The sequence below is a fragment of the Ursus americanus genome, chromosome 8 (genome assembly GCF_024610735.1).
Source record: "Ursus americanus isolate L20-20 chromosome 8, mUrsAme1.1.p, whole genome shotgun sequence".
NCBI lineage: Eukaryota > Metazoa > Chordata > Mammalia > Carnivora > Ursidae > Ursus > Ursus americanus.
In genome coordinates this window covers 70,256,535-70,275,000 of record NC_142134.1, presented here as the reverse complement: position 1 = coordinate 70,275,000, position 18,466 = coordinate 70,256,535, and the positions used below count along the sequence as shown (strand labels likewise).

Genomic DNA, 18,466 nt, shown 5'->3' with positions numbered 1-18,466 from the left:
AAATATGCTGCTCTATATCCTATCCTGGATAACTGTGTCACAATCCAACTAGGTCTCCTAAAAGAAGCCTGAAAATAATCTTCTCTATTCTCCCTCCTTTTTCTGTATGCCCACAGTTTATCAGTATCTAAAAATCTGTTGATTGTAATGCATCATATCTTTTGAGTTTTTCCTTCTCCTCCATTAGTACTACTACTCTTATTTCAGATTCTCATAATTTCTTGGTTGGGCTATCTTGACGTTCCCCTGGTCGATTTGCCTGTCCTATTCCCCTATTACTCTACTGGCAGAATAATCTTAAAAAACCACAAACGAAACTATGTCACTCCCATGCTTAAAACCCATGAGTGGTTTTCCATTACCTATGAGTTATTTAATGGGGATGATAAAAAGAGTTCCTACTTACATAACTGTTGTGAAAATCAAAGCATTAATGCCTAATGCAAAGTAAAATAATTAAAAATAACAATAATTACTATTATATTCTGCTCAGAAGTTTCTTCATGACTCATCTCTTTCTCTTTTCTCATATCTCACAATCATCATACAACCATTCTTGGACCCATACAAGGAAACCTGATCACTCTCCTCCTTTGTATCACAACGTTAATATTGTATATGCTTCTATTATAGCATTTATTATAGTAAGAAAACCTTGTGTAATCTACAAGACTGTGCTTCATGAAAACAATCTAATGCATCAGAGTCCCCTAGCACAAAGCCTAACACTGTAAATACTTAACTGAAAAAAAATCATGAGGAAGAGATGCACAATAGGATCATAGCAGATGACCATGCTTCCTTCAACACTGAAAATCCTATTATTCCTGATATAAAATAAAGGGGCAATTTTAGAATGGGTCTAAAGAATGAGAGGGTCAGCAAAAACTCTATAACAGAGAATGAAAGGATCTGTGGGTTCACACTGATGAGAAGAGTGAAGATAAAGAAGATAACTTAGTAAGATAAGTAAGCTAATGTACACTCATAGGAATATTCTATCCCATTTATAAGTTATACTGATGCCAGAATGGAAATATTAAAAGGTCAAGTAATAAGGCAAAGGAGAAAAAATAGGTACTGATTAGACTGATGCCATAATGTTGGTATGTTTTTTAAAAAAACATTTACCAGGCACTATTTTCCTACACTATAAATGGGTATAGGGGATCAGAAGCAAAGGGGAATTAAAATGAAACAATAAATTGTCATTAGCAATCTTCTATTTGATCATTTACTATTCTTTGGAAAAGTTCAAAAGAGATGGAAAGGAGATGGTCATCATTCTTGGAACTGGGATGGAGAATAACTTTATACCCAGACTAAAAACACTGATAGTCTGGGCTGGGAAAAATCCTTGCCCCACTAACTCCATGGTCTTACCACCCACTATTCCCAACAGATGACCAAGAAAGAAATTTGGGTATATTATTTCTCATTAATCTACCTTAATAGAATCCTTAACTCAGATATGTGTATTTAAATAACAGAAGGCCTTATTATCTCTTATTTCTCACCAAGAACCAAGTGCTGAGGTGGTCTAAGTCCAGAACACTTTTCCCTACCCTTGCACCTCAGGGTTCTGAAATGAAACAGAGAACAACACTATTTTACTAAATCTTTAGACACAACCACCTGATTAGGAAGGATCAGACTTGTTATTTTTTTAACCAGGTTTGACCAAGAGAGTAATAAAGACCTGGATGTGAATTCTACCTTCACATTTCCTACATGGAAAGTCTTGGGCAGCTTCTCTAAGCCTCGGTTTTCTAATCTGTAAAATGAAAAATAAAATTGTACTATTTCACATGTGAAAATTAAATATGATTAATACACATACATAAAGTGTATGACACATGGTAAGCACTCATAGATATTAGCTATCATTATTTAAAGGGCAATTCTTAGTGTTGAAAAACCTGTAAGACAATTTATATATTACTGTGTGGTTTTAAGGGCTGAAAGTGATTAATTCAAGAGAATGTAAATAACATTGCTTTTAAATACTTACTTTTCCTTTGTAACAACTGTATTTATTTTAAAGATTTTATTTATTTATTTGAGAGAGAGAGAGAAACAGAGAGAGAACAGAAGGAAAGGCAAAGGGATAAGCAGACTCCCCACTGAGCAGGGAGCATGATGCAGGGCTTGATCCCAGAACCCTGAGATCATGACCCGAGCCGAAGTCAGACACTTCACTGACTGAGCCACCCAGGCACTCCTGTAACAATTTTAAATTTATAGAAAATGTTTTAAGTATGATACAAACTTTTATTTTTCCAACTATTTGAGAGTAAATGGCCTACATCATGTCCCACCACCCTTGAATTCTTTAACAAGTAATTCCTACAAAAGCATTCTGTTAGGAATACAACCATTAAAATCAAGAAATTAACAATGATACATTATGTACAATGTTATTGGACTGTCACTGCTCCTAGGCCCCTTCTCAGTGAACAGTATAGGGCCTAAGTGCGTATACATACACACACACACACATTTACTTCTATATTTCTAATCTATATATAATGAAAACCATGGGTTCACACCAATATCTCATTTCTAGTCCAATACTACAGAAAGCATTGTACTTTTCTCCAATTCCATATTTGAAACTCCCCTCTCAGACAGTGAGAGGCCTGGCTCCCATTATCTTTATTTTTTTGATCAGTCTCCCTGTGTGTAACCAATTTCCCACTATCTCCCCTTCCCTCCAGGGATACCTTCCTCACCCTTCTCTGCCTCAATACCCCCATGCCTCCTCCATGTATATAACTTCCTCACTTTGTTCAGGTTCCTATTCCTCATGCCTACCACCCCTCCTACAAGAATATCCTCCTCCTGCTGCTCAGGCTCTAACATCCTACCTATACTGAGCTGACCCTCCTATGGGATGCCTTCCTCTCCCCACCCTCAGGCTCTGACATCTTACACTGGGATGTTTCCATGCATCAACTTCCTCTTCATCCAACTGAGCCTCAATATACCCACACGATGCTACCCTCCTACACGGATGCCTTTCTTTCCCAACCCACCTCCAAGTAGATGCCCTCTTTATCCTCTTACCCTGTTCAGGTCTGGACAGCCCTTACTAGGAACAACCAACCCTCCCTCATAACAGGTCTACTATCCTTCACAGATACCCTGCTGGGACTCTGACAACTTGCACCAGCATGCCCTTCTAGTCAGATTACTCCTCACCTCTTGAAACTCCATCAACCCACATGGGGAACCTCCTCACCCCTGTCAGGCTCCGACATTGCACTCCTCCAAGAAGACATGGCTGTCTCTCCCACATACACCATCCAGGGTAGACACTTACCCATGCTTGGTCCCACCTGATGCTTTTAGTACTGAATTGTTCAGAAAGGGAAGAGGATAAGAAAGAATTTATAACATTTTAAAGAAACAGATACCAGTGAATAAACTGCATAAGCACCCATAATCAGAGCTGTTTAAAAGCATAATCTATTTATCAAAGTATCTGCTTTTTTCACTTAAAAAAATAGAGCTATATTCTTTCTAAATTTAAAAAGTCACTTGGTATAGAAGTTAGTATTGTCTTTCTTTTCTCACCAAACATGGATTTTATTTAAGTCTTACACAGGTCTGTAGAAAATCTAGTTCATTAAAAAAGAGTTTAAGAAATATGGTTGTTTCAAACAGAATTAAATATTTTTTTAAATATCAGAATATGTAAGTTTGACTTTTCAGTATAATAACAGTTGAACTTATCTACAGATATAACTCTGCAAAAAAAGTAGCCTGGGTTGTTGGAGGAATAAAACCTTTTTCTTGCTCCTTGTTTCTATGAGGAAAGATGCTTCTTCACAAGCATAATACGCGCCTCTCCTCACCCCTAGGGAAGTGAACTAACTGCCTGATCTGGTTGGTGATTTTGTAAAGAATAATTGAGTAGACAGAGTTCAGTTCTGCTTCCTTTCCCCTTGGGAGTGAGCTATCGGGAAAACATACCTGCGGTGAGCTCATATTTTGCTCTGCTTCCCTAGTATGCCTAGGACTGGGTGGATAAGTTGGCCTATGCCAGCCCATGGAACTCTCCCACCAAGCTGTTCATCTAACCTGGTCTCATCAACAGAAGTGATATTTTGGCTGCCATCTTTTTCCTTGTTTTTCAAGTTGTTCAGAGCCCAGGCAGAAAAGAAGGGTGCCATATTCAAGTACTTCTGCAATGCAACATCTTTTTTTTTTTAAAGATTTTATTTATTTATTCGATAGAGATAGAGACAGCCAGCGAGAGAGGGAACACAAGCAGGGGGAGTGGGAGAGGAAGAAGCAGGCTCCCAGCGGAGGAGCCTGATGTGGGGCTCGATCCCAGAACACTGGGATCACGCCCTGAGCTGAAGGCAGACGCTTAACCACTGTGCCACCCAGGCGCCCCTGCAATGCAACATCTTAATTAATATATTGAAGTGGAGATTGCTTATTTTCCCAGTTTTGACTTAAAAGGGCTGCTTCAATTTGAGCTTCTTAAAACTATTACAAACAAAAAGCCCCTCAAACCTGAACCAACAGCAGATGTTCAATATGAACATAAGCCAACTTATCCGATCATGGTTATTACCCGTTTAAAAAAAAAAAAAAAAACTTCAAGACTCATAATTTCTTCCTTATAGAGAGGCCATAATTTATACTTCTAGTCCTACTCCCTACTCCCACCTTATACTTCAATGACACTAGAGTGTTGACAATTTTCAGCATATATCATTATTTAGACTTCTATACTTTTGCTTATACAAAGCCTCTGCCTATTCCCTCCACCCTACTCTCCCGCTGGATCATTTAACTTAGGGATAAGCGAACTATGATCTGTAGGCCACATATGGCTATTTTTGTAAATAACTTTTTACTGGAATACAGCCATGCTCATTCATTTATATATTGCTTTTGCGCTTTAACGGTAAAATTGAGTAGTTGCAACAGGGACCAAATTTATTATCCAGAACTTTATAAAAAAGCTTTCGTACAAGCACGGGAAACCTCATCAACAAAACAAAAAGCCAACCTACTGAATGGGAGAAGATATTTGCAAATGATATATCTGATAAGGGGTTAAAATCCGAAATATATAAAGAACACATACAACTCAACACACACACACACACACACACACAATCCAATTTAAAAATGGGCAGATCACCTGAATAAACATTTTTCCAAAGAAGCCATAGAGATGGCCAACAGACACAAGAAAAGATAATTAACGTCACTGGTTTTTAGGGGAACGCAAATCGAACCACATTGAGGATATTACCTTGCACCAGTCATAATGGCTAGTGTCAAAAAGACAAGAAACAACAACTGTTAGAGAGGATGTGGAATAAGGGAATGCTTATGCACTACTGGCGGAAACGTAACATGGTGCAGCTACTGTGGAAAACAGTATGGAGGTTCCTCAAAAAACTAAAAATAGAAACACCATATGATCCAGTAATTCCACTACTGGGTATTTACCCAAAGAAACAAAAACACTAATTCAAAAAGATATATGCACCCCTGTGTTTCTGCAGCATTATTTACAACAGCCAATCCAAGTGCCCATTGATGGATGGATAAAGATGTGATACACACATACACACGCACGCACACACACACTAGAATATTACTCTGTTGTAAAACAAAAATGAGATCTTGCCATTTGCGACAACACTGATGGACCTAGAGGGTATTATGCTAAATGAAGTAAGTCAGACAGAGAAGGACAAGTACCACATGATTTCACTTATATGAGGAATCTAAAAAACAAAACAAACAAACATAAACAAAAAACCCCAGACCTTTAAATACAGAGAACAAACTGGTTATTGCCAGAGGGAAGGTAGGTGCAAGGATGGGCAAAATAGGTAAAGAGGATTAAGAAGTATAAACTTCTAGTTATAAAATAAATAAGTCAGGAGATGAAAAGTACAGCATAAGGAATATTAAAAAAAAAAAAAAGTTTGCCAACTCCTGCTTTCACTCAATCTTTAGAAGCCTTGTCATTTCAAATCAAAATTAATTGCTCCCTCTTCTGTCTTTCCATTATATTAAACAAACTCTAATACTTAACAACCCTGATAACTGTGGGTGCTTTAATAAAAGCAAAGTCTAAGCCCTATTCCTAGTGTATACAATAAGCTTTTTACTCACCCACAGTCCCTACCTCTCCCAACAATTTTCACATTCTTAGGGAAAGTATTTTGAAAGAAGCTTCTGCCCTTTTCTCTACCCTTATTCAGTCCTCCCAAAGGAAAGAGGAATGACTAATATTGGCAACATCCTTGATAGCTGTTCCTAGTGGGATGAATTAATGTTTTAAAGGTCATTTTTCATGCATGGCCAAGCCTCCATCTCACTCTGCCTAGATGGTCATACCTACCAATAAGCAAATCACATGGTAAACTCACCAAGATCTACCAGGCACAGAGCTTCCCAGTATTTTAGAAGAGGTCTGCAGTGCCGGCTGCTCTATCTTTGATAGGTTGGTAAATTCAGTTCAGGGGTACAGGGAGTAAAGGAGTCTGATTTGGCCTCAATTTCAAGGCAAATTCTTCCATACAACCTACAGATTAAAAAGTTAATATTTTAATCTCTGATTCCTAAGTCTATTTCCAGTTCAGAACCCAATAAGAAACAGAATTACACCCCATCAACTGGCACACAGTAGGACTCAAGATGTCTGATGATTAACTGACAACAGTAAATTAATTGGAAAAAAATCATTCCTTTAAATTGTGTAACACACTAATTCCACATATATCTTAGTGATGCACTTAATTAGGAAAGTATTTTTTGAAGAAAAAAGTTATTTTTATTTTTTGAAAGATTTTACTTATTTATTTGACAGAGAGTACACACAAGCAGGGGGAGTGGCAGGCAGAGGGAAGGGGAGAAGCAGGCTCCCTGCTGAGCAAGGCGCTCCATGCGGGACTCAATCCCAGGACCCTGGGATTATGACCTGAGCCAAAGGCAGACAGCTGCTTAACCGACGGAGCCACCCAGGCACCCCAAGAGATACTTTTATAGTTCACATTCAGTGAGTCAAACCGAGGCCGTTCTATTTCCCTGTTTCAATATCTTGTTACATTCAAGTCTCAAGTTAAATAACATCAAAGTAATCATTGATTATTATTGATTCAAAAAAAGCATTCCCCATCATAATTGTTATCTCCCACCTAAGCAACAAACATCCCTAGACCCCAGGTTCTTCCAATTACTGCTTCATTTATCTGTTTTTCCTCAAAATGTAGCTTTTCAAATGAGTAGTCTACTACAAACGTTATCTCCTCTTATATACATCTTAACTGTTTTCCAGCCTATTACAATATGGCTTCCTTCTCCACCACAGCTGAAATTACCAGTTAATGTCACCTAGAATCTACATGCTGCCAAAAACAATGTATACTTTCCTGTTTGAAGGAACATTTCAAACATTCCTGTTTGATGTTAACATCTCAAACAACATGTAACAATCCTTTCTTATTGTAACACTCCTCTCCTTAGATTTGGTGATACTACTAGCTCTTGATTTTCCTACTTAGAGGCAACTGCCTTACTTTTTAGTGTAAAAGTTCAGTGGACTTATTCTGAAGCTCCCCTTCTTCTGCCCAAAGAATGCTAAGATTTCTTAAGGCACGGTATAGAGTACTCCTTTCTACTTATATTATCCCTTATACCTAGATGATCTCATCTATTTCCATGGGTTTAAATGATCATCTTTATGCTGCTAATTATACCTAATACCTTAATTTATATCTTCAGCCAGAAACCACTACTATATAAGTATTATAGACCTTTCCCCAAAACAAAAAAGTGAACATATGAGGATAGATACTGTCCTAGTTTACAGATAAATGACTTGTGCCAAAGGCTATAATGATTAAAGCTAAGAAAGAAACCATATTCTCTCAATTCTTAGTCCTTTCTACCATTTGTGAAGACCCAGTCCCTTGTCCCTAAATGGCTGACTACTTAAATATGAAGACTACTGGACAAGTTACTACCTAAAATACACACCCTGCACATACCCATCAGAAAAGAACTGGCCAATCTGAAAAAAGGTCTCAAACTTGTTTTTCAATAAATACTTTAGAAAAGACTCTAGGTTGCAATTGATTTTTAAAAGTGACTGAGGATGGAGGGTAGAAGATGTAACTAAAAAGTCGGGAATTTGGGGCAATGTGTACAAAAGAGAAGTAAAAGCAGATGAAAATGTATGGGCTGTAAAGAAGCAGCTAGACAATCAAATGGGGAAAAAGCAATCTGGTAAACTATGAACAACTAATTGAATATGATTATGAGTTTTTACTTGATGAAGAAAGACAAATGGGAGATGCTACTGCTTTGTAAACTACAAAACCAAAGCAGGTATTCCAAAAAATGACTTAATATATATTATACGCTAGGCTGAAAGACAATGAAACCAGCAATACAGATACTGTTATAAACTAAAATCTTATCTGAATCTGCCCAACATGCTTACTTCACCATAAAAACTGAATCCGTGAGATAGCATAAAGAAAGTAATAATAACGTGGCAACAAATAAAAATAAAGAAAAAAGAAAAACAAGAAGTGAATGAAATAAGCAGGATAGGTTTCTTGTCAACCATTAGAAAACTGTACAAAATGAGATGAGATAAGATATAGAGATGAGATGAGATATAGAGATGAGATATAGAATGAGATATAGAAAAGTGATTCTTCATTAAATTTCACATTCTTTTACTTTCTGTGGTGAATAAAAACTTTTGAAAGAATTTCTTAATGATAGATTCAGCCCAAAGTATGGACTCTAATAAAGTTAAATGGGTCCCCCAAATTTTGAATGTATGAATTTGGTGCTCTAACCAACTGTTATCTATTATCCATGAATGCTGGTTATATATATTTATATTTATATATATAAACTTATATTTACCAATATATATATTTATATATATTTATATATATTTTTATATTTTATATATTTATATATATTTATATATATTTTTATATATTTATATATATATTTATATATATATTTATATATATTTATATATATATTTATATATATTTATATATATATTTATATATATACTTATATATATACTTATATATACCAAATATATATATATATTTATATTTTTATATATATAAGTATATATACCAAAAAGAAGGAACACTATCGAAAAAGAAAAAGACAGGAAATCACACACAAAAAATATAGAATATTATAACTGAAAGGCTGAATTTACTAATAAGGGGAAAAAACTGCATATCCAAAAATCTACATGCCTTTGTTGCTCCACCAGGACTGCACTGTGGTAGAATTAAAGACCAGGGTTGAAAGTCAGACAAGTCTGGGAAACATGGAGGACACATAACAATGTATCAGGGTGCACAGCCAAGCTGAGAAGGCTGCATATATATAGCCAGCCAAAGGAAACAGCATGGACATGAAGAGACAGCACCATGCAGAAAGGAGACTATGATATGCTCAGACCAGCTTGTAGCCTGTATCTAACATCTGCAAAAATACAAATTTCACACACTGCTTGGTTCTAAGGATGGCAGAATTTTACTCTTCCAAGTATAAAATAATCCAGGAGAACATAGAATTTCAAATTTTATTTTTTTTATTTTTTTTTAAGATTTTACTTATTTATGTGAGAGAGAGAGAGACAGCCAGGGAGAGAGGGAACACAAGCAGGGGGAGTGGAAGAGGAAGAAGCAGGCTCCCAGCAGAGGAGCCTGATGCGGAGCTTGATCCCAGAACGCCGGTATCACGTCCTGAGCCAAAGGCAGACGCTTAACGACTGAGCCACCCAGGCGCCCCACAGAATTTCAAATTTTATACATGAAATCCACTGATATGCCTATGGTAAAGACAAAGTTGGATACACGTCTTAAACACCCAACTACTCATTATCACCATAGATCCCATATGCCTTGTCCATGTTAACAGTTCCATAATTTACACCTTTTTAAATTGGTAAAAAAAAAAAAAAAAAAAAAAAAAACCTGCTAGTGCTTGAAAAAAATAGTTGTACAGCCAAGTGCCAAGGTTTTTGGGTGACTGACCCATCCATACCAGTCCTCATCAAATTCAGATTTCTGAAATTTTCATGGCAATAATGACAAGATGAAGCAGAACTTAGTGGAAAGACAAAAGAGCAGAAGGCAAGAAGCAGCAAGAAAGAAATGTCAAGTTGATTATCTAGAATTTTATTTATCTGGACTGTCCTGTCTTTAAGAGTCACAGCTCTATCAAGGGCTCCCATAACTTCTTCACAGGTTAAAAATAGAGGAAGAGACTAGCCTCTGATACCGACACTGCTATTATAAAGGGCACAGGTAGTTTGGAAGAAAGTCCACTCTACAAACACTTGCAGAGTGTGAAGCACTAAGGCAGTGATGTGTTTAACAGGAAGAGTAAAATAGAGTAGGTACTGACAAATAGTAGCTTCAAGATGACCCGGTATGATACAGATTTTTAAAATGAATTTAAACTAATTTCTCGTATTCAGGATTTCCAAAGCAAAAGATTCCTTATAATGTAGGAAGGCATCATTCTTTTGATCTCCCCATATATGAAAAGACAGGATTATGCTAAGTGATATACTGTGATTCTAAAACTCTGACTCTGTGGCTCTAAAATAACCCTGGAATACAGATCATGCAAGCCCTCACTATCCTTTCCTCTAATACGCCTCATGATCCTTTTATTGTTTATCAGCATTCCCACCAGAAAGAATCTACTGGCAAAAACGTAAAGCTCAAAGCTGCTAATAACCTGTCTAAATCACGAATAATACCTAATATTTATGGAATGCTTTTTATAGGGTAGACACTAACATATAGCAACATAATTAATTCTCAAACCACTTCATTATCTCCAATTTACAGATAAGAAACTGAAGTACAGAGAGGGTAAGTAACTAGTCCACGTTGGTAAGTGGTAACAGTAGGCTTTAAACACAGGTAGTCTAGCTCCAGAGCCTATTTATTTGCTGTATTTTCTATACAAATAAAAGGTCTGGAGAAAGACAAATTAAGTTGTGGGTTTGGTTATTATCAACACATTTGAAATAAGTGGTACCATGGTATCAAGAGCTGACTGGAGCTACTATACTATAGAACCGTGTTGTCCAATGAGGTAGCCATTTGGCTATGTGTGGCTATTAAGCACCTGAAATGTGGCGAGTTCAAATTAAGATGTGCTAGATGTATAAAATGCCTAACTTCAAAAATTTAATATTAAAAAAGGAATGTAAACTAACTCATTAACAATTTTAGTATGGATTAATGTTAAAATATTTTGAGGATATTGGCCTTAAAAAATGTGCTTTTCAAATGTGGTTGCTAGAAAATTTTAAATTAAATATTTGGATCCCACTATATTTCTACTGGACAACACTGGTATGTAGAAAAGAAACTGGAGTTTACAGAATGATTCTAATCAAATCTTTGCATTTTGTTTTGTTGTTGCCACCTTAGGCAAATCAGTTACACTGAGTATTAGCTTCTGTGTCAGAAAAAAATAGGGTTTAAAAACAGTCCTGAAACCTAGTGTTCAGATTTTGGTATCTAAATCTATTCTCCACTAAAAAGAATGCAGGGTTATTTGGAGAAATGGCTTACGTTGGGGCTGGATGATGAACCTGGAATATCTTGTTTTGGCAGGAAGGAAGTGCTGTCATTTGAGAGATGAGGGTGAGGGGTTGTGGAGAGGTGTGACTTGTCAAAAACTGATGAGGCTCCCAAAGACAAAACCTGAGACAATCTGGGAATCAAAGTAATGACAGCAATGGATTTAACCATTAAATAAAGAATCCATAAGTTCATGCTGATAAAAATAACTGAATAAATAAATAAATAATGGAGGAGATAAGAAAGATTGCTTTATGACAGAATACCAAGTACTAATTATAGGAGGAATGATGAAGTTAGAAAATCATGAATGGATGTTAAAACTTGTGGGTGAAATATTGGTGAGACTATGTTAATATTCTGTTCCTCAAAATATTTTCCCACAAATTACATTCTTAATTACAAAAGGATGAAAATAACTTTCAGGGAGAAATAATGGAGAATACCACCTTAACCAAATTTTCAAAGCTAACATCACCAACATTGGGACAAACCAACATCATGAACCTCAAGATATGATGTACTGATAAAAAGAGAACATCTCTTTAGAGGTATTCCTACCAAATATGTATAAGCAGTGTAGTCATGAGAAAACAACAGACAAATTCAAATTAGGGACATTCTACAAAATAACCATCCTGTACTTTTAAAAAATGTCAAGGTCAAGCATACAAGAAAGGCTGAGGAAATGTTCCAGATTAAGAGAGACTAAAGAGGTAGTACTACCAAATGCAATACATGATCCAGGACTGCGAGGTAGGGGGGAGCTTATAGATAAAAAAGATAAAAATTGAGCATGGATTATGAAATAGGTAATAGTATTATGTCATTTTTAAATCCCCTGGTTTTAATAATTTACACTGTGGTTGGGTAAGATAATGTCCTTGGTTTTAGGAAATATACACTGAAGAATTTTAAGGGTCGAGAGGTATGATGTCACTAAATTATCCTCAAATGGTTCAGAAAAAAAATAGATATAAGGCAAGAATGATAAATGCAGCATAACGTAATACAATTGGTGAATGTGGGTAAGAGTACCTAGGAGTTCCTCGTACTATTCTTCCAACTTTTCTTGTAAATTCGAAATTTTATCAAAATTAAAAGTTAGCAAAAAGTAGAAAAACAAAAAACTCGGCCTATCTCCCAGACTGAATATCCTAATAGACTATACAAGACCTGGTAATATTTAAAAATATGCTAATGCATTTCTTTTATGCTTGACTTTACTTTGTTTTAAATTTAATGACTTATCAGATACTAATTGTATTATATATTCCATAAGACCCACGACTATCTGTTATCACTCAATGTCATACTGAGTACTAGGATACTATTAACTATATTCAATAAGCACTCAAACATTTGTTAGCTGAGCATACTGAAAATTATAGCATTGTATAGGATGATTACAGAAAAATAATCAAATTATAAAAAGCACCACATTAAATAGGGCTATTAATCAGGACATAAAGTTTGTAGAACAACTTTTCAATTAAATTGTAAAAAAGAAAAACGAGGAATAAATCACAAAGTAGTCACAAATCTAACCTAAAGACATGAGTTCCACAAATAGAGAAAAGCAAACATCACAACTAACTACCAGCAGTCATGACAACTAAAATGAACTTTTTCCCTTATGAAATTAGAATATTATCTGAGTTATTAAAAAAACCAGATTACTTTAAAAACTTAGGCTAAGAATTGAGATTTAAAACTTCACTACTGGCTCAATACTAATTTGCTGAATAACCCTAGGGCACTGCTTACAATTTCTGTCTCATATAAAAATAAGACTTTTGGATCATTTTCTTTTCCAAATTATAGAAAGTATAATTTATGAAAAGGATTTCAAGCAATAAGAGCACTGAATATATTCAATACAAAAATATATATACATAAAAATATTCACACACATGCAAAACGAAAAAGAATTGGGCTTTTTTTGCAAATATGTTTACAAAGTTAAGTATTGAATATAAGCACGTTAATAGCAAAAGGTAATTTAAAATAATCACACAAACTACACTTAATCCTAATTCACACTATGAATAAATAAGTGCTTCACATATATGATACTGAAAAAACCAAATCAACAAGTGTAAATCTGTTTAAAAGAGTTTTATTATGTAAAAATAACAATGACTAAAACAAAAGTATGAGATGGGTTTTACTATGTCTCCCGACTGGGACTATGGGAAACAATTCTGAAATACAGTTAGAGTCCAGGAAAAAATTTCCTTTCAAATACAGTACAGTTATACATTACATTAAAAATATAGAGATTGCATGTTAGACATACCACATCAACTCAATTTTCAATGTCTTCTAATCATACTTGCGTGTCTGAGCAGGTAAGGCAGAAAGATATTCTAAATCAGTTTTTCCATCAAATCCAAAGTCATTTAAAATTTGACTGTTTTTCAAAACTACACATATTTTTGTGTTACAGAGCCATACTTAATGTATCTAAACAAGAAGAAATTTTTCCCTTCCTCAAAGTATTCCAAAACATAAAAACTGACCGAAGACATCTACAAATCACTGCGTGCCTTGATAAAACTTAACACAATTACATCGTGAGCCAGTGTTTGAATGCTATCATCCTGTGAACCAACTCAACAATTTCTAAACAGGTTGTCAGTGGAAGAGATCCTTACATAAGCAATTATAAAAATGGGTCCATTTTGGGGCGCCTGGATGGCTCAGTCGGTTAAGCAGCTGCGTTCAGCACAGGTCAGGATCCCAGGGTTTTGGGATCGAGCCCTGGGTCGGGCTCCCTTCTCCGCGGACAGCCGGCTTCTCCCACTCCCTCTGCCTGCGGCTCTCACTACTTGTGCTCCCTATCTCTCTGTCAAATAAATAAATAAAAGCTTAAAAAAAAAGATGGGTCCATTTTGTATTCAGGAAGCACTAGCAACACTTGGCTTAACATTTTTGTAAAAGAATACCGTGAGGGTTTTTTTTTTACTTTTTCTAAGAACTAAAATCACTTATAAATACTTGACTAAAGCTATTTCCCAGAATGTTTCCTTAAATAAGACCAAAATATATTTTATAAGGGTAAAACAGTTTATTGCTTAAAGTGAACTTAAATGCTCCTAGTCGGAGCAAGCTTCCTTCTTGTACATTTTCCTATATCCACCGTACTCTGCAATGCACATTTCTAAGCTGAAGCTGTACTAGTTTATTCCACCGCGGTCTCCTTTTCACTAGGGAAAAACAAGAAGGATCTTCAGGCGCTAACCAAACAAATCTGAGGGGGTGGGGGAAAAGGGGCGCGAGGTGGCGCAAGAACAGATGGAAACAAGGTAAAAGAGTTGTTTTCTTAAGGCACTCAGGTTACTCCTCAACTCCAAATGCCAAGATTTAATCGCCAGCGAGCAAGCTGCTACCGCTACCCATCCACTCCTTAAGACAATGCAACCTTCCTTTCTACCTCTTCCCCTGCTCTCCAACCCACAACCCCCAAAACAAACAAGGACAACACACCCCATCCCATAACCCTCGTAGTCCCTTCTGTGCCCACTAAACCAACCTGCTGGGTAACAGCTCCTCGCACACGTCTCACTCAGACAAAAAAGCGACCGCGGCACAGTGGGTAGTTCCCACAATGTGCCACCCCGAGCAACCCGCAGAATGACAGCCCCAAGCCAGAAGTTTGTAGCAAAACGATTCCGACCCCACCAAAAGGAAGACGGAATTGCAAGAGAACGGGGATGGTAGGTGGGAAGGATGATGTGCGTGTGTGTGCAGGGAAGGGTCCATCACATGACAGTACAAGAGGACCAGAGTCGTCCGGGCGTCCGCGAGGGGAAAAGGAGGGGGTAAGGTGGGGGGGGCGGAGAAGGGTGCCGTCGCCATGGCAACACCCCCCATCCGTCCAGACTTCCAAAGAGGGAGGAAGAACTTCAAATCCCAACCGTCAGCGCTCGAGCAGCTCCTTCTTAAAGGGGTACACACAGCGCCGCCGCCGCCGAGCGCGAGAGGGCAGAGTTGGGTGCCCCCGCCCCTCGGGCGACGCCCCCGCCGCCCCTCGCCCCCAGCCGGCTCACCCGCGACCCCCGCCCCGCGAGCGCCCGGGGGTCGCCCCGGTCCCAGTCCCCAGGAACTCGGCCGCGTTGGCCGGCCCGGCCCCCGGCTGCGAGAAGGGGGTGTGTGTACGCCCGGCGGGGGCGCGGACCAGCCCGCCTTCCTCCCGCCGGCCCTGCCCGCCGGCTCCCCTCCACCCGGAGGCCGACCCACCGGGCCGCTGCTTGCCCCCCGACAGGGTGGACGGCGGGCTGCGAGGGGCGCCGCGGAGTTTCGGGGAGAGCGCGAGCGAGCGGTTTCCTAGGGGGCTCGACGAGCGGGTCCGAACTAACAGTTCCTGAGGAGCCCAAGAGCTGAGAAGGGAAGGAGCGCGAACCGCGCCGGGCGAGAAGCCCCCAGACAAAAGGCGAGCGCCGGAGCCGCCGCGCCGCCGCCGCTCCCATCGCGCTCCCCCATTGAACTGACCCGAACGGGAGATTCAACTAACCCCCTCAGCCACAAACTCCTCGGGCTGCGGCAGCCGTCGCCGCGCGGAGCCGGGGCCCCGGCCCGTGTCTCTCTTACCTACACAGTGCATGAGGCGGTGGCGCCAAGAGTCGAGTTCCCGCCGGAATCCTCTCCTCTCCGCCGCGCACCGAGGGCTCCGGCACTGAGCGGCGGCGGCGGCGGCAGCAGCGGCGGCGGCAGCGGCCATTCTCTCTCTTCCCTTGTCCATCTGCGTCCCGCGTCACGCGCCCTCATTTACATACGAGCGGCGCAGGCACGAGGCAGGGGCGCGAGCCCTCGGCGCGAGCCCCGGAGCGCGCGCCCCCCGGAGGGGGGGTTGATTGACACGTGTCACTACCTTCCCTCTGCCCTTCCCTCCCCCTCCCACCGCTCCCTCCAGGAGAGGCGGGGAGGGAGCGTGAGGAGAAGGAAGCAACCTGCCGCTTCCGCTGACCCCGCCTCCCCATCCACTCCCATCTCCCTCCTCCCCCCGGAGTTTACTCAAGCAAGCCATACTGCTCCCGCCGCCGCCCGCGAAAATCCTGAGCGGGAGCGAGAGGCTCGGAGCCCGGCCAGAAACCAGCGTGCTAATGGAGCAGACTAGCAACGCCTCCCTTCTGACTTCGCGACGCGACTCGGGCCGCCCGGAGACTTCACTTCCCAGGCTCCGTTGCGCCGGGGTCCCGGAGCGGAGCTTGCCGCCGCTACGCGATGCATGCCGGTCCTTGTAGTCCAGCAGGGATGAGCACTCACCAGTTCTCTCACAGTGGGGTCGCAGACTGGCCTTGACTTCTCTGCGGGGTGCAGCTTGTGGGTTTGGCTTCCACCTCCCTGAGCACAGTACCGTACTGCCCGCGTCGCCGAATTTGACCCAGTCGCCTTAGCTTCCCTGGGCTCCTCGATAGAAGAGCGGTGGAAACAGCCAGTGTTATTTTCCCCTTTAGGGTTCAAGCTGCGCTTTATGCTTTAAGGGCTGGAAACTTTGGGGGGTCACTGTCATCCCGCCACCGCAGGGAAGACCAAGCCGGCCATTCGGATGCATCAGAAATAACTGCCATATATCTAGAGAGAGATCCCACAGTGACTTCAGTTTCCTGGTCGAAGAGATCTCGGAAAGCGAGAATATTTGTAAAAATTAAGGGAATGATGAGGGACTTTTCATTGAAAATTGTTTACGGGAGGATTGGGTGTGGCTGGGTGAAAAGGCCAAAAAGAGAAACTGTTATGCTCCGCAAAATGTAAACTCCTGTAGGACAGCGACCCATTAAGACGTTTGTACCTTGGCATCTCTCACTTTCATGACCTTCGTACAGTGGGTGGCACGGCATTTAGCACTTTACAAATGTTATGGAATAAATTCTACGCTGTGCTAGAGAAAATATTTCTTCTTCAGAGAGAGGAAAAACTTTTTTACCCTTTCTTTCTTTTCTCTTTCTCTTTTCTCTTTTTTCTTTTTTTCTTTTTTCTTTTTTTTTTTTTTTTGAAAACTTTTGATTGGATATAAACGCCAATGACATTTTTTACTTTCGCACCAGAGTGCATGGGTTTCTGTATATGTGCAGGGGTGGAACCAAAGCTAAGACACCCAAAGTTTGCTGAGAAGTACTGTGTATTACTGGGAAATTATGCACAAGTCTTTGGGAAATATGCTTTACTTTTCTTGGAAACTCCTATGCATTCAGTTCCACCCTCCCTGTTTTGTGGCTTATCCTTACTGGCCTGCTTGCTTGCTTGCTTACTTTTTTCTATGAGAAAGTATTACATTGTTCATTATTACCTCTCAATAGTGAAGATGTAGTTTGACATTTTCCCAAAGAAAAAAGAATGAAATTTGAATTTCACAGTCACCTTTTCCAGAATGGTCACAATTGTAGGAGCAAGTGAAATCACTAGTGAAAGTGCTTTTGGAATTATCAGTGGATGATTTCAGTTACAGATTCCACTCAATTGCCAAGATGACCAGCCTTTGTAATTTTCATGATCACTTTTATAGTGATCTATATTAGTTAGGATGGGTTAGGTTATAGTGCAGTAACAAAAAATTTAAAAATTGTAGGGGCTTTAAACAACAACAAAATGGTATTTCCTGCTTATCTGCCTGTTCATGGGGAGCTGCAGGGGGTGTGTGTGTTGGCAGGGGGAGGCAGAGGAGTTAGTTTCAGGACAGATGATTCTCACCAAATAACCAGAGGCTTGAGAAGGTTCCAATCTCTAGAACTTCCCCACTTGCATGATATGCAAAAGGAACATAAATAGCAAACTGGTTCTTCCTGAAAGTTATACAAGTCAATTCCACTCACATTTCCTTGACAAAAGCAAAT

The 18,466-nt window shown here is 39.5% G+C and overlaps 1 protein-coding gene across 5 annotated transcripts in view; it reads right to left on the bottom strand.

Annotated features, from left to right (window-relative positions):
• LCORL (ligand dependent nuclear receptor corepressor like) overlaps positions 1 to 16,540 on the bottom strand; it is a 163,019-nt gene extending 146,479 nt beyond the window's left edge. Inside the window, exon 1 of one of the 5 annotated variants that reach the window (XM_045771434.2) lies at positions 16,224 to 16,540. In XM_045771434.2, coding sequence (XP_045627390.2) covers positions 16,224 to 16,374 — 151 coding nt within the window. In that variant the 5' untranslated portion in view covers positions 16,375 to 16,540. The remainder of the gene's footprint in view (positions 1 to 16,223) is intronic. The other 4 variants (XM_045771439.2, XM_045771440.1, XM_045771443.2 and 1 more) reach the window with 4 other exon arrangements.
• Between the last annotated feature and the right edge of the window lie 1,926 nt (positions 16,541 to 18,466).